General features: G+C 33.5%; 1 protein-coding gene across 24 annotated transcripts in view; it reads right to left on the bottom strand.

The window, feature by feature from the left end:
• Positions 1-451: 451 nt before the first annotated feature.
• ZNF644 (zinc finger protein 644) overlaps positions 452-15,775 on the bottom strand; it is a 125,646-nt gene continuing 110,322 nt past the window's right edge. For all 24 annotated transcript variants that reach the window (XM_057551995.1, XM_057552050.1, XM_057552012.1 and 21 more), the window contains 2 exons: positions 2,889-2,991; positions 452-2,142 (listed from right to left, as the gene is read on the bottom strand). In XM_057551995.1, the coding sequence (XP_057407978.1) occupies positions 1,950-2,142; positions 2,889-2,991 (296 nt within the window). In that variant the 3' untranslated portion in view covers positions 452-1,949. The remainder of the gene's footprint in view (positions 2,143-2,888; positions 2,992-15,775) is intronic.

Genomic DNA, 15,775 nt, shown 5'->3' on the forward strand with positions numbered 1-15,775 from the left:
TTCTGAACTCTACTTGCTATGTAGTAGTATGACTTCCAATGAAAAAAATATATTCTATTTAAATATAGAATATATTTATATCAATGAAACTTATTCAGTAAGAGAATACTGGTATACACAGACTTGGTATATTTTCAGTCAAAAGTTAAGAAATTTGATGTTTTAGTTAGACTCACCATTATAGAGAAGCAAACAGTTTCTATGAGGCCTTTGGGAAAATGAGAATAACTTACAAGTACTTTTCCCTTATCTAGTAACCCAGGGATCAGGAGACCATTGGTTGCGAATGATCCGTTTCGTCCAATTTCCTAATTTTACATATAAAGTACGTGAATAAAGTAACCTGCTAAGTATAAACAACATAAATCAAATGAAGCACAACTTCAAGTGGACCATTTCCACCAGTGATAAAAATAAGAAATGTTTCACACTATAGACATTATAATTTTCTTTAAGTCTTTTTTTATTTAGAGATTTTTCTGGTAAGGAGATATACCATAGGAAAGCAATTTCACTGGCAGTGAGGTATGTATATACTCTACCAAAATACTCCTTATTTTAACTGCTTTTAACTTTATTTACATAAGAAGAAAAGTATCAATGCATATCCTTTTTTCAACTATAGTATTAGCCATACTACATGAAATAAAATGAAATGGTGCTTGCATACAAAAACTGTTGTTTGTAAAGGAATCTAATTTCAGATTAAAAGCATTAATTTGCTTTTGGAAAGCGTTTAAAAGGAGAATCACAATTGATCATGACCAAGACATCTGCACCATATTTTCCATTCCTCACAGCACATTTATTTCAGTAATTCCATTATGTCGGTTCTTAGCATGAGCATAGTGTTACATGATTTTCGTACATATAATCACATCCAAAACAAGTTCTAAAATTTAAATTGTAAACATTCTCATCATATGTAGAAATATTTCAATTGGTGTATTAAGTTTTGCTAACTGATCAAATTTGGAGGAGAATATAAATGAGAAAGCCTATTCTAAACTGTGTAGTGAGCATTGTTTATTAATTACATTTCTACAATGTTAAATAAAGTAAGAGGCAAACCTGTCCTGTAAGCATGTCAAATTTTAGGTAAAACATTAAAAAGAAACAAATCTGTTAACAAAAGGATGTCTTGCAATAAAGAACATTAGATTTTTAAAATCTATTATGATACAAAAATGTAAAGGGTAAATAGCATCTTTGTTGACAAAGTAGGAGGTAGCATGGATGCACCACTTTATTGTCTGAGAAATGCAACTGGAGTAAAGAATATTTCCTTACCACGAATAATTTCCAGGACTATGTACATATTTCTTTTAGAAATACTTGTTTAAACAAATCTCCCTCCACTTTTTAGTATAAAAAAAACCGTTCCATGTGATTTTAAAAAAACACTTACACATCTAGATAGAATAGTACTCTGCCCTATTTGAGTGAACAGTCTCAAACTATGAAGTACATGATATTTAATGCCCTAAGTTGAGTAAATTTAGTTAGCGGTTCCTGGTATTATACAAAACACTAAATATATACAAACAAAATATAATATCTTAATTTTCAATGCAAGTCTTGTGGGGAATAAACAGAACCTTGATTCTGGTAACACTGCAGAAAACATAATTTTCCAATAGGTCTGTCTAAGTATCCATGTGCAACAGTTTATTAATGACTGCTTACGTGTACTGATCTATCATTGAGTGAACACAGTTAACTGACAAGACGTAGTAAACCTCAGAAACACATCTCCCATCCTATACAAAATATAGAGACTACTTACTGTTTGAAGCACTCAGTTTGCTCTGATGTCACTGTCATTCACTTTTCCCCATTTTCCTGCTTTAGTATTTATAAACGGATAATTTAATGTGGCTTTAAAAAAAAGACAAAGAATTTCAAATTTACATCCAATTCAAATCTGCTATTTAAAAGGTTTTCTTGTTCTATGAAGCTGCTTCTGCCATTAGTAGAGAAAATGAAGTTTCTGTAATGGAGGCAGGCTTTTTGAGTAGTGATGTGACTTCCACCATGCCAGCTCCAGTCCGTGGAAGATTAGCGTTTACAATGTGTCGTTGTAAGTGCTTAATCCAGTCTTCCTGAACAGACAGTGGTCCACGAAAGACTAGGCCACAAAACCTAGAGAAGAAGTTGATAACAGTTCTCTTAACATGACCAATTCCCTTTACTTAAAACCAATTCCCACAAAATCCATAAACACAGGAGCAAACTTTACTCTATATTGGAGATAGTACTTGACAATAGTTTCTAAACACCTATAAAGTCAAAATGATTTAATACAATATCAAAACTGCCAATTCATAATAACTCCACTAATATTTGTAGAGATGGGAACATTACTATTAGGTTAAAATTAATTAAAAGGTCTTAACATCTACACATCTTAATATATTTAAAACAACTCTTAATTCCAAAATGCACTATTCTTTTCAAAAGACCACTCCCCAATTCAGAATTCCTTAAACTGCATGAAGATGAGTATGGAAGGTGTGAATGAGTTTGTATAGCTACACTTAGAAGTATGAGTGGAGAGAAAATATATTCCCAATAAGCAGGAACTCAAGACAATTTAAAAAATATCAAATTAAACCAAACAAACCACACAAATAAAACACAACAAAAACAAAAGCACTTTTACAAATCACAGTATCTTAGCTAATGTAAAAACCTTGATTCATTAGTTGTTGAAGTATAGCATATTATGAGCCATATAAGATTTTAAGTTTGTCTCCAAAAGTTCATTTGTTACTTGATTTTTGAGAATGCACCTTCTGCCACAAACTAAAAATCCCGAATAAAACAGCTAATATGTCTCAAAGCAAAATCTGAAGAAACTGAGCAGATTTGGCAATATAGGCATATACCTGCATCGGAGAATGTAAACCTCGTCAGCACCATGAGGTAATGTTAGCATTTTCTTCTTGCTTCCGGATCTTGACCTTGATTTCTTTTGTTTACAATCTAAAGCTAAAAAAGGGAAGAAAAAGACTTAACATTTCTCATATATTCCAAGTATATATACATACTATACTTCTACGGAGGTCAGACCGTCTAAATCAAGTTAGAAAAAGTCTGTATTCATTTGTATTCCCTAAAGCATGCACTAACTTGCAGCTGGTTCTCTAACAGCAGTAATATTATCAGCATACACTCTTCCTGTACTCCTTTTTCAAATAATGCTTTACCATATCAAACTAGAACTGAGAAAATGTAACTAAAATAACTTGAAATTACTAAATTGGTCAATTATTACAGCAATGTAATCTTTCCTCTTATGATCATATATATACATTAACATCTGGTTAAATCTTATTTCCAGGAAAACTACAACCTTTTATGTGAGATCATTAAGTATGCATTTGATTACTTCTCCATTAATCAGATCTCACATGCTTTGAAAACAGTAAAAAGTTCAATGAAGAATCAATTTTATATACCAATTCACTTTGAATTTTATAATAATAAATAGCTCTTAAAATTATATGCTAGCCCTACATTTGAAAGGGCAAACAATGCTCAACTTTCATTTTTAAACTCAATCTGTATTGCATACACAAGCACATGTTTTATTTTACTAGAAAACAAATGCAGATCCAGATTCCCTCACATAAGTTCATAAATGGACCAGAAGTTAAATGCTATTTGTTACGTTTTTTTAATTTTCTCCTATAGTTTATTTTAAAAATGTGATTAAAAAGGGGAAAAAAAGATTTTTATGTTAAAGTGGATCAAAATTCTAGTGCTAACTGTTCTTGAAATTTTTCTGTTACTTGACTTTTCCTTCAATCATTTATTACAAAAAAAAATCTAATTTAATAAAGAAAAAAGGTATTTTTTATAGGTAGGAATAGACAGGACATAACATTTTATTCTTTGAATAAAACTACGCCATTCCTTTAGACAAAGGGATGATAGTATTCCAGGGTGCTGCTGGTCAATTAGCAGGAAGAGATGGTAAGAATTTATCTCTAGGGATCCAAGGGGGAGGGAAACAAATGTGACAGAAGAGTTGTCCAAATGGCTTTTCTTCTGTTAACCCGTCACATGAAATCCCCTGGAAAAATTCTAGGTAAGAGAGAATAGGAACTAGCTATTCAATGATTGTGTGAAATGAATTGTTTGAAGTCTGGGTTCCAAAAGAATAGATGCTACTATTATAAAACCAATAAACATAGTTTCTTACAGTAGTCAAGTGGCAATGCTAACAGAAATGTCATATAGAAAATTAAAAACCATGAGAAGCCTAAATCTCATTCAAGCCACTGTTTTTCCCTTCCTGTCACCTGCCTCTTTAAAAGTAAAATCTAGGTCTTACAGTCTTTCTCTGTTTATCCTCAGAAGAAGAATCTAATAAGTAAAGAACTATATAGGAAGTCAAGTTAAGTATTAAAGAATGGCTACTTCAAAGTTAAACACCAAAATCTGGAACAGAAAAATCTTACAAGGTTCTCATTAGTTAGCTCATTCAAGAGTCTGGCACATAGTAGGAACTCAACAAATACTTCTGGAGTGAAAAATAAAGAAAAACCCAGCAATTTAACCTTTGACATTTAGACAGCATATGAACAGAAATCTGTTCTACCGCTATGTAATATACACTATAGTTCCTGTAGAACACTTCTGTATCATTTGTTTAAATGAATATGTTGCTAGCAGTCACACTTAAATTCTTCACTTGGCCAGTCTAGCTTCTGTGTAGAAACTAGGTTCTTCATAACCAGTAGGAAGAATGAGGTAACGCATACTCTGTACTCAGCACTTTCTTTTTCCTAGTTGCTTTGGTGAGCAATTTGAATTTAGGTGAATTTTAAAGAAATTCATATACTAGAAGTAAAGAGTTTAAGGAACTCAAAGGGCTATGTGCTACTAGATGTCAGCTACTCTTTCCCTATCTATAAGGTAAACTACACACAATCCCTGTCTCTGTTACGTGGAACAGAGCAAGCATTTGGTACATCATGAGATTACAGATAGAATCTTACTTTGATGAGCTTGCTGGTTGTCAAAATTGCCACACTGTATTCAAATTTCCTTTTAAAATGTAAATAAATTACTGTAGGATACAAATAAAATACATTGTAACGATCCTTTAAATATTTGTTCACAGAATGCTAATGTTAGGTGTGTAAAGCAAATTGAGGGAGAAGGACAGAGGGTGATGGGGAAGCATGCAAAAGAATGTTTTATCAGTTACAAAGCATTTAAGTTACATTTAGATGTTGTGATACTTTAAAAAATGGAACTGGAAATGTTTACTCAGAGGTATAGAAATGTTTTTGACTTTAATAAGAGGGAAAAAATTTTTTTCTGACTTTTGATGCTATAAAACTCTAGAAACTCTGAAGTTTATGGCTGTTTTTATGAATGATCAGATTTAAATTTTAAGTGAGAATACCATAGTTTTTGTAGTAATTAATATTTGAAGGTATTATGACTTTGGAAAGTAGGACAACTCCGTCAGCATATGATTGAGAATCTCCAGTATCCAGAGTTCCACGTAAGTTTAGGGAATCACATGAACTGGGAATCCTTGGAAACTTGTCCATAAAGTTAAGATATTAAAAACCAGGGACCTCTGGTAATTACACATAAGTATCTCTGTGTCTTAATATCTCCACCATCACTTTAAAATTTCTTATCCCCTGAAATGTCATTTATTTTAGGAAGTAAAATATGAATACATTTGACAGGAATAATTTTTTCTAATATCAACATCCAACCATCACCCCTACAATACTGCCCAAAATTTTAGAAAAATCTGTAAAAAAAAAAAAAAAAAAAAAAAAGAATATTTAACATATTATTAACATGCACACAAAGGGGACATCTATATGGTAATCTCTACATGAAAAAGATGATTTACACAAAATGTTCCACTAAATGAAAAAGATGATGTACAAACATGTCTATTATACAAATGTTCTCATTTAACAGATTTTATTGTCTCTAGAGGGAAAAGCAGTTTTATTCTGGACTGTACCAGGAATTGTTAGAACATTAAAGACAACATCACTAACACAGTCAGTTTTAGTATAATGCGGCTCATCAATATTTCTGACAAATAGCCTACCTAAGGTTTATTGAAGTTGTTTATATGAATAATCTTTCAAATAGATAACTTTATACAAAGCCTTTCTTTACAACAGAATTTTATTTGCACTTACTTGGTACTGTCAAAAATCAAAACACATACCGTTTTTCTGTTCCAAAGTATTTTAAATCTAACATTGTTTCTATACTTGAAATTTACAAAAAATACTAGAATAGTTTTAGAAATTCTTAATTTTCTTCTCCTTGAGTATAAATACTTCTTTAGGAATGAATAAACCCAGTTACTCAAATTTTCCTATTTAGGGTGGCAGGAAATGTTTAAAGTGATCAATTTTAACCAGAAGACTATATAAAAAAAAACCCTCTGCAGTTATCTGATTTATAAAAGATCTACATTGCTACTGGTAGTAATATTTTACTTGTAAGAAGAATGAATTGAGCTGAGCTGTAAGGTCATATAAAAATTTTTTCAGAATACACCTTTCAGTAAAACAGCTGTTTTGATCAAATAGGAATGAGACAGAAGTACAGCAGACTTATGAGCCCTCAAAAAGAACATCATACTGCTATGCTACAAAATACAACAACAACAACAAAACAACAATTGTGCCTAAAGAACTAAACTGGATCAGCAAAAAGCAAATCAATAAATAATACGACAGATACAAATTCAAATCTGCTTTCTGAGACATTAGTTTTATACATAGAAGAAAAGTAATTTACTTTGGGCTCTAACATAAGTCCTTTTGCCACTTGCACCTTTCTGCCCATTATATACAATAACTGTTTCAATGAATTTCATTTTCTTTTTAATTCACTACACAAATGACCTCAAAGAATGGAGATTTATTTCTTAAAAACATCTGAAGCCTCTATGGTAAAGAACTAATATCATAACTAAATTAACATTCACCACCAAAATATTGTTATTTGCAATCACCCTTCCCTGCCCGTTTAGTCAAAAGCCCTATTTCATCTGTTTTGTTCCTAACTGGTTGTTGGCATATTTAGGGTAAAGTCAAACTTAATATAATGGCCAGATTATACACATCCAAAGTAAGAGGCATGCTATAGCCCTACCAGAGGGAAGAAAATTTCTTCTCCATCTAGTTGGCCTGTATAAGGTGGGCATGCAATTGTAGCTATGAGCTCATTCAGGAAAACAGTAGCGATAAAAATGACATAAACAGATAAGCCAACATTCCTACCACCATTAACAAGCTGGTGATGCAGACGGTGGTCCCAGTGGCGAGGTAGGAAGAGGATGCATGTGTCCCAAGGGGTGCAGAAGTATGAGATGGATAAACAAACTCAATTCTAGTTGCTGCCATTATCCTTCAAGGTTCATAAGCCGCAAGCATATAAAAGACTGTGCCAACGGCATTTTCTTTCCCTCAGCCCCAACTAAGGGGGTGAGGAGAAACATGTTAGCTTGTATAAAATAGGGATGTGGGTTTGGGGAAGCCATTTGTTGAAGCTAAATTCTTTGTTCTTCACTGTATACTTTCCTCTTTGCAAAAAGCGCCTGCAAGACAGACTTCGTGAGTGTTCGATCTGTGCGGTCTTACAGCATCCCATACTCGGTCTAATACTCTGCTGCTGCAGTCTTGATATTCCTAATAATTTTTGAACATGAGGCACTGTATTTTCATTTTGCACTGGATCCTGCAAATTATGTAGCCAGTTCTGGGTCCTGAGTAACAACTACCCTAAATGAGAAAGGCTGCTCTCAGTTCCACCTCTTAATCTCTTGGCCCATAAAAAAAAATACCTATTAAGAGAAAAACTGTTAAATCCCACTCTCTGTATAGCCCATTAAAAATGGAAAGGACGTCCCTACTCCCAACACCAGCTCTTCATTCCTACCTACACTGCCATAATCAAACCAGTCATTTTTCCCAAGATGGACACATAAAGCAGTTTAAGTAGTTTATTGTTATGAAAGCAATGTTCCCCTTCCAATCAGAATTAAACATATAGATACACAATTAACAACCTCAGAAGCACATTTTCACCATCATTTTCCCTTGATATTTTCACTCTAAAATTCGATTTTTTTTTAGTACCCTGTTACTTTCATTATTTTTGGAGTTTCCATTCTCAATAACTAAAAACAGTAACTAACCTAGAATCACAGGGCAATTATGGCAACGTTAATTAGGTATAGCATGATTTAACATTCTACCTGGAAGAGGATGAAGTGAAAAATATTTGAAAAGCAGATTTCCTTTGCTGTAAGTATTAAGTTGATGGCTTAATATTAGTCTAGAGGAGTCAGGTAGCTTGAGTTTGCCCTACAAAGTAGGAGGTTGTATTAAGGGTAGCAACAGCTTTATGTGCTTGGTTCAAAGAAAGTTATCTACTTGGGACAAGAAAAAGTACATATCGATACATTCAATGTCTAGAAGCCTCTGCTATTTCAAAGTAGAGGGAATGATTAGTAAAATGATACTTTGAGCATTATCAATGTGAAGGGAAAAGCTAAACATAAATATGAAACTTTATCACACATTTTTATAAACAGAAATTGGAGGCAGACTAGTTTTTTTAGGTTGCAAAAAGCTAAAAACTAACAATCCCCCAGGTACAAGTTGTTTATTGTTCAATTAAGAGTTAACAGGTACCTGTGGTATCAGGTGAGAAAAAAAAAACTTAAAATTTCTCCTTAAGGTAGGTTGGATTTGCATGTTGTTTTACTAAACACAATAGGCATTTAATATCAACCACTTTTCTAAGACGAAGACATATCTAAAATTGGAATAAACATTAAAATACATAATGGCAAATCTGCTCTAAATCACATTTGTTTAGAATCACCTGAATATAATCACACTCCCTGCCCTCTAAAAGTGTCAGTATTTCCAAATTACCACTTCATATTTAGTAGAAATAAATGATTGTTCCTATACAAAATTACTTAAGTAAGGAAATGACCTTACCTAAACATTTGTTAAATTATCTATAATATAATCATGTTCAACTTAAATTAGATAGAGTTCATAATAATCATAAGAGTAAATCTAAATATCACAAATCTATAATCCCAATAGATCTGATTTGGCTTTTTATAATTCTGAAGTATTTTTTTACATTCCAGCCAAAATCCGAACTATTAACAAACACGGTGTTGACTAGGTAATTTCTGGTTTAGCTAACTTCCAGCTAAGGCCACAATTAAATATATACTTTAAACACTGGGACAACAAGAATTAACCTTATTCCTCAAACTCCAGACACAACAAAAAAACAGTAAATCCTACTTTTCCACTTCTTACTTAAGTGAGGGACTACCAGTCTCCAGCAAGCCATCCTCTTGCCCTAACCTCCAAAAGAGAAAATCTGTGTATTATTTTATTATTTCCATAAAGTCACTTGAAGTAGATCTGCCTACAGTTTAGGTCTGGCCAGGAACATACTTTTTTATTGTAAAATCTACTAAATTTTAATCCAGATTATAAACAGCATTCAAGAGATTCATGTCAGAACGTAAATCATAACAAACACAACACTACAACTAAGGATGTAAAGATATTAGACAAGTTAAAAAAATTCAAACATAAATATCCAGATTAAGTCAATTGTTAAAAAAACAAAACAAAACTTGAAAATTGGTAAGTAACAGAACCAACAGGAACGCTAGCGGACTAGTTAAGACTTTTATGAAAAACAAAATATTGGTCAAAAAAGATTATCAAATAGAATTCCTAAGTTGTATAACCGATGACCAGCAAAAGCAGGCATTATAAAATGTAAATATTTTATGCTACAATAGTACAAAACTCTTAGGCTCCATTCTCCCAAAAACAAACTTACTGATTGAGTAAGTGTGATTGTTTGCTTTGTTAACAGTAGATACCTAGATGATGTTGTGTTGCTAGATAAATGACAGCCAGAGAAGTAATGAAGCCCACCGTTCTCTTACCAAACACCCCAGCAGCAGACTCATTAACTCTACTGGTACAACCATCTCTCCAATAACAAGGTTTAAAACTTTGACCCATCTCCATCTCTTTCCTCTTATTCTTCTACCTCTAACTAATCTGCCAAGTTCTGCTTACTTAACTTCCATAATATTATCCAGACATTTCTATTCCTCCTTTACATTCCTATTGCCACTGTCCTGGTTCAGGACTCCTAAAATGACCTCATCTACATTTCTCCACTTCCCCATCAACTCCTTTAACTTCTATTTAAAAAACAGTTTTAAAAGCTTCACACAAATTCTTAAAAAAAAAAAAAATCTTTACTGGCTCCTCCCTACAAAATTAATTCCAGCATCATGGATTAGCATTCTAGCATTCTATGTCCTTTACCTGTCCAACTCTATTCCCTTATCTCCTACTTCCTAGTGTTTTCAATAAACTTTCCACACAGTCCCAAGTTGCTCCTTCCCAGGCATGTTCCTTCCCCACCCCTGACCCCCATCTCCATTTCAATTAACTATCTTTCAAGGTCCAAATCAGATTCTACTTCCAAAAACCTTGCTGGGCCCTGGTCTAGCTGAAAATACCTTCCTCTTCATCTGAACTTCCACGGTATTTCATGCACACTTATAATTTGGCACTTAAAATTTGTTTTGTATTAGTTATGCATATATGCGCTTCTACCATATTGTAAGTTCCAATTTATCTCTGTAATACTTAGCATAATACATAAACCACCAAGAAGCTGAAAAAAATGCTTGTTGAATTAGTGAATGAATCAGCCAATCGCTTTTCAGTATTGTGGGCAAATAGCCCAATTTTTGCTGGCATAATACAACAATTAGCATCCGTAAGCGTGACTTTAAATACTCAAATAATTAAATTATATTCAGTCTACTGTTTCTCAAGGCAAAACCAAGAATAACATTTTAGAAACACTACCATAAAAATGGTTAGGATGAAATCAACTTTGACACTAGTCTTCCATTACCCAGAAAATTTACTCAACTTGAACCATTCACTACCTTGCTAATCCTGAATAAATCACACATTACTGGGCAGATAAATACATACAGATAGACACTCTTAATGAAGAATAGTACCACATCAGTAAAAAAAAAAGAAGAATAGTACCACAGTATAAGTTATAGCCAAGAAACTACAGAAACCCATCTTTCAGTGTTATGAGAAATAGCTTTTTCAAATACAAATCTGAACACGTCATTTCTTTATTTTAAAAAATTCTTCGATGACTTCTTAAATTTTTTAGCAAGCACTCAAAGCATCAACCCCACCTTTCCGGCGTTACCATCTTCCCAAACACCTACAACTGATTCTCCCAACACCTTCTGAACTCCAAATTCCATCCCTTTATCCCACATTATGTTGTTCTCTACCTGGAATGTCCTACTTCATCTCTTCTTCTGTTTAAAACTACTCAACCTTCACGTTCAGGGTCTAGCTGAAACCTTACAAAGCTTTCTGCAACAGTACATTTGTCCTTGTCCTAACAGATCACCATCATTAAGTTTACACAGCTGGAGTGCAGGGTCTTTATAGCCTCAGAGCTAGCACAGTCCTGGTACAACAATAAACAGCTAAAACTTTTGTTGAATGAATGGAAATTTTATTTGACTACTGTTTTTATTTTTCCCTCCCACTTTAAACATTGTAAGAAACATATCAGTATGAGCTATCTTTTCTTTCTTTTTCTTTCTTTTTGAGGCCTACTTAACAAGTAGACAAACAGTAAAGGCAGCAGGAAAAAACAAACCCAACTTAATTCCCAGCTCCCCTCGAAAGGAGGCCTAGACAAAACAAACAACTTGAAATCCTAGAGCACATACAGTCAATATACTATTAATGTGTATAGTATCTTGCATAGTTCTCTAACTTTGATAGTTTTGTATGTATTGCCAATAATGCTTTCCTAAGTTCTTTAATACAGGGTCATATCTCATTATGTATCCCTCATACAGCCTAGTCTGGAGGAATTATCCAGGTATTTGGTTTAATTAGAAGCTGGTTTGCTCCATTAGAGTTTAATCATAATAAGATTGAAATTTTCTTATACTCTTTCAGGTTGAATGAATCACTATAAAAGGATGTGCTTTCTTGAAGATGCAATACTATAATATTTTAAAAGATACCACAGAAGATACTCATGAAAGGACAAGTAATACACCTTGAAAAGCTTTTGCAATACTATTTTTTTCTTTCCCTCACAGCAGAAAGAATTCCTACAGCACTTTCTACAATAAAAGAATTATTTTTCTAGTGGCTTTTATATACCCGCTCAGCACCTGGCACTGTGTTATATGTTCATTAGCACTTGTTGTTGCAGGCCCCTATGGCCAATTATACCATTAAAGCTGAAAACAGGCAAAAGATCCCATTAAGTAACACACAATCTACTATTCTGCTTAAAAGTGGATGGTATGAAAAATAAAACAATGACTTCACTAAAAAAGAATGTAGATATATTGCATTAGTGTTACTGACTGAAAGGATCTAGTATCAATTTCTTTACATTATTTTTTTCTCACTGGAAAACTCATTCTTTAATTATAATGACAAGTCTGTTGTTGTAGAACAGCAACCATCCATGCTTTACTTCCAAAATATTATCATGGAAGTATTCTGAAGATAATTAAATGAAGCCCCTCCCACATATTTGCATATTTAAAAATATTTTGTCCTGAATTAATTTTAAGTAGCTAGAAATTTCCAATTTACTTTAAATACCAAAGGTGAGCAGTTGATTGAAAAATATGATCTATAGTTAAACATTTGAATACAATGAGTAAAGAAAATTCACTTGCTGCCACAGAAGGAGTGTTATGATTTCTAAACTATTACTATTGTTGATTCTACTCAGTATCAGTTTCTAAAAGAGACACTTAAGGGGAGTGTTTTCAATCTGTGGGTAGTGACTTCTTAGTGGGCAGTAAATCAATTTACTGGGTCATGACCACTATTATTTTTAATGAAAAAGAATAAAATAGAAAATATCAGAGTGCATCATACTCAATTCAGGTGAGTGAATGAGTGAACAAGTGAGTGTGTATATGTATGAATGTGAGTTTGTATACGAGGTCAAGATGTAAAATGGAATTCCAGTAAAAACCTTGAATACCACTGTTATTTTTTTTTCTTTTTAGGAGATGACAGATTGCTATGTTACCACAGAAAAGCACTGTGCAAACATGCATTCAACTTACTGATATATTTCCTTTCACAGCATTCTCTCTACTTGGACTTCAATTATTTCCCTTTCTTTACCTGTTAAAAATTCACTGCTACTCTGACTGCAAAATATTTTTTGTTGTTCCTGATTGCAGATTAAGTTGATAGAATACACTTTGCCTTGAATAATTTTAAATATTTAAAAATTTTAATAACAGGGTGACCCTATAATTTATTGTGCAATCCAGGACACTCGTGAAAGAGGCACTATACTCTGTCACTCTATTAATAACTTAGTAAATATACTGTTTTCTTAATACTGCCAGTATGAAAAAGATATCATTTAATTAAAATATTATTAAACACAAAAAAGCCAGCAGTTAAAATAAAAAGTCCAAAAGCATTTAATATAAATTGTATGAAATTTCTAATTTTTAATGAAAATTAATAATGTTCTTATTAGACTGTATAAAGAATCAACCAGGAAAAAGAAATCTGTGTGGGCATGTAAAACAATCTAAAGAGAACAAAACCTGAAAAAGAAGTCTTCCAATAGTGCAGTCTATATTAACTGGAATAAATTCTTGAATAAGAAGTATGTCTTGAATTTGCAATGTAGGATATAAAGTAAACCCTTTGGAACTAGACACTTTAGATAAAAATCCACTAAAAAAAAAACCTCAGTAAAACAGCTTCATAAATGATTATCCACAACTGAAGGCACATGGAAATTATTAAACAATTCATTTGAACCTGCCCAAAGGATGATAAACTAGGTCAGCGTTGGGCAAAATTTAAATCTGTGAAGTTTATTCTTTCTTGACAATTGAACTCTGTTCCAAGTATGGCTACCTCTTCCATGTCTTTAATTCTAAAACTTTCCTACTTTCCTCATTATTTCCTTTTAGTTAAGTTAGGATTTATATCTGTGACCATATAAATTAGTTTGATGTTACACAGTTCTGGCATTTTAAGCATCTTCTAATTCTTAAAAAAAAAAAAGAAAGATTTCTTAGGGCTCCAGAATCCCAGTTCTGTGTTCTTTACACTTCATTTTTTTTTTTTTTTTAAGGATTTTCTTTTTAATTAATTAATTAATTTATTTTTGTCTGTATTGGGTCTTCGGTTCGTGCGAGGGCTTTCTCCAGTTGCGGCAAGCGGGGGCCACTCTTCATCGCGGTGCGGGGACCGCTCTTCATCGCGGTGCGCGGGCCTTTCTCCATCGCGGCCCCTCCCGTTGCGGGGCACAGGCTCCAGACGCGCAGGCTCAGCAATTGTGGCTCACGGGCCCAGCTGCTCCGTGGCATGTGGGATCTTCCCAGACCAGGGCTCGAACCCGTGTCCCCTGCATTAGCAGGCAGATTCTCAACCACTGCGCCACCAGGGAAGCCCTACACTTCATTTTTATTTGGCATCTCCTCTTTCTTAGTTTTCCACCAGAGGAAGGCCCCATGGATGATAAACTTCAAGGGATATGTAATGCCTACATATATAAAACTTTTTATCTGTGGATGATAGATGCGTGTTTCTGGGATGGGGCCCATAGTTTTCGTAAAAGTCTCAAAAGGGTCAGTAACCCCCCCAAAGATTGAGAACCATCACATTAGAAGTATTTGAGTCGTAAGTAAATAAATATTAGAGAAACAGAGGGGCATCCTTTTCATTCTGTTCAGGCTGGCTAGAATATTTCTCTTTCTCAAAAAGCCACCAGTTCCCAGAGACGAGGCCAGGAACTGGTGGTTTCTAAGAAGGCTTGGGAGTTTATTCCATCACAGGTAACCAAGCAGGCCTTTACCATTTCATCAAGGGATATCTAAACTTTTTCTTCCAAAGTAGGCCACATAATTAACAATTCACATGAATCAAATCTGCTTGAACTAAGAGCACAGAGGCTTTAGATCTACTTATTTTCCCTTTATATTGTCTCAGTTTTGTGATATACTTAGATTAAGGTAAGTTTTTTAAAAAATGATTTTGTATTTTAGTCATCAAAACAGCATCTACATATTCTTGAAAACTAATGCCTTTTACTCATATGAATTGATGAATCCCTTATAATAACCCAGTGGAAACCTCCCGGATAACAGGTTGGGACCATTGCTTTATACCAGTGAAACTGATATGGAAGAAGAGAATAGGCACCTGGAGTTTATAAATATAATACAGATTCTCCACTTGGATAACAAAAAACAATAAAGCTGATAAAAACTTCTTACTGCCATGAATAATCAGCAAAAATATCCTTTATGTAGCTCTACTGGTCAAGAAGATTTTGAAAACAAGGGGAAAAGTTTCAGAATTTCCAAGGGAGCATGTGATTTTTATGTTTCTTAAAAGTGAGTAAGGGCTGTGGAAAATACCACCCTAGACTTTCTTCAGCTTTTCATTTCCCTTCTTTTTGCCCTAGGACTGCCTAACACACACTTCATATTTCCTAACACTTCTGATATTTTGGTTAGTATTTAATAACATTTTAAACATAGCATCTCCTTTTCTGATGCCCATAAAAATGTATCCCCATTCATCTTATATTACTATTTCCCCAACTAATGAAACTTTTTAGATGATAAGGAGTTCATGAGAATGCACCC

This window comes from Balaenoptera acutorostrata, chromosome 1 (genome assembly GCF_949987535.1).
Source record: "Balaenoptera acutorostrata chromosome 1, mBalAcu1.1, whole genome shotgun sequence".
Lineage (NCBI taxonomy): Eukaryota > Metazoa > Chordata > Mammalia > Artiodactyla > Balaenopteridae > Balaenoptera > Balaenoptera acutorostrata.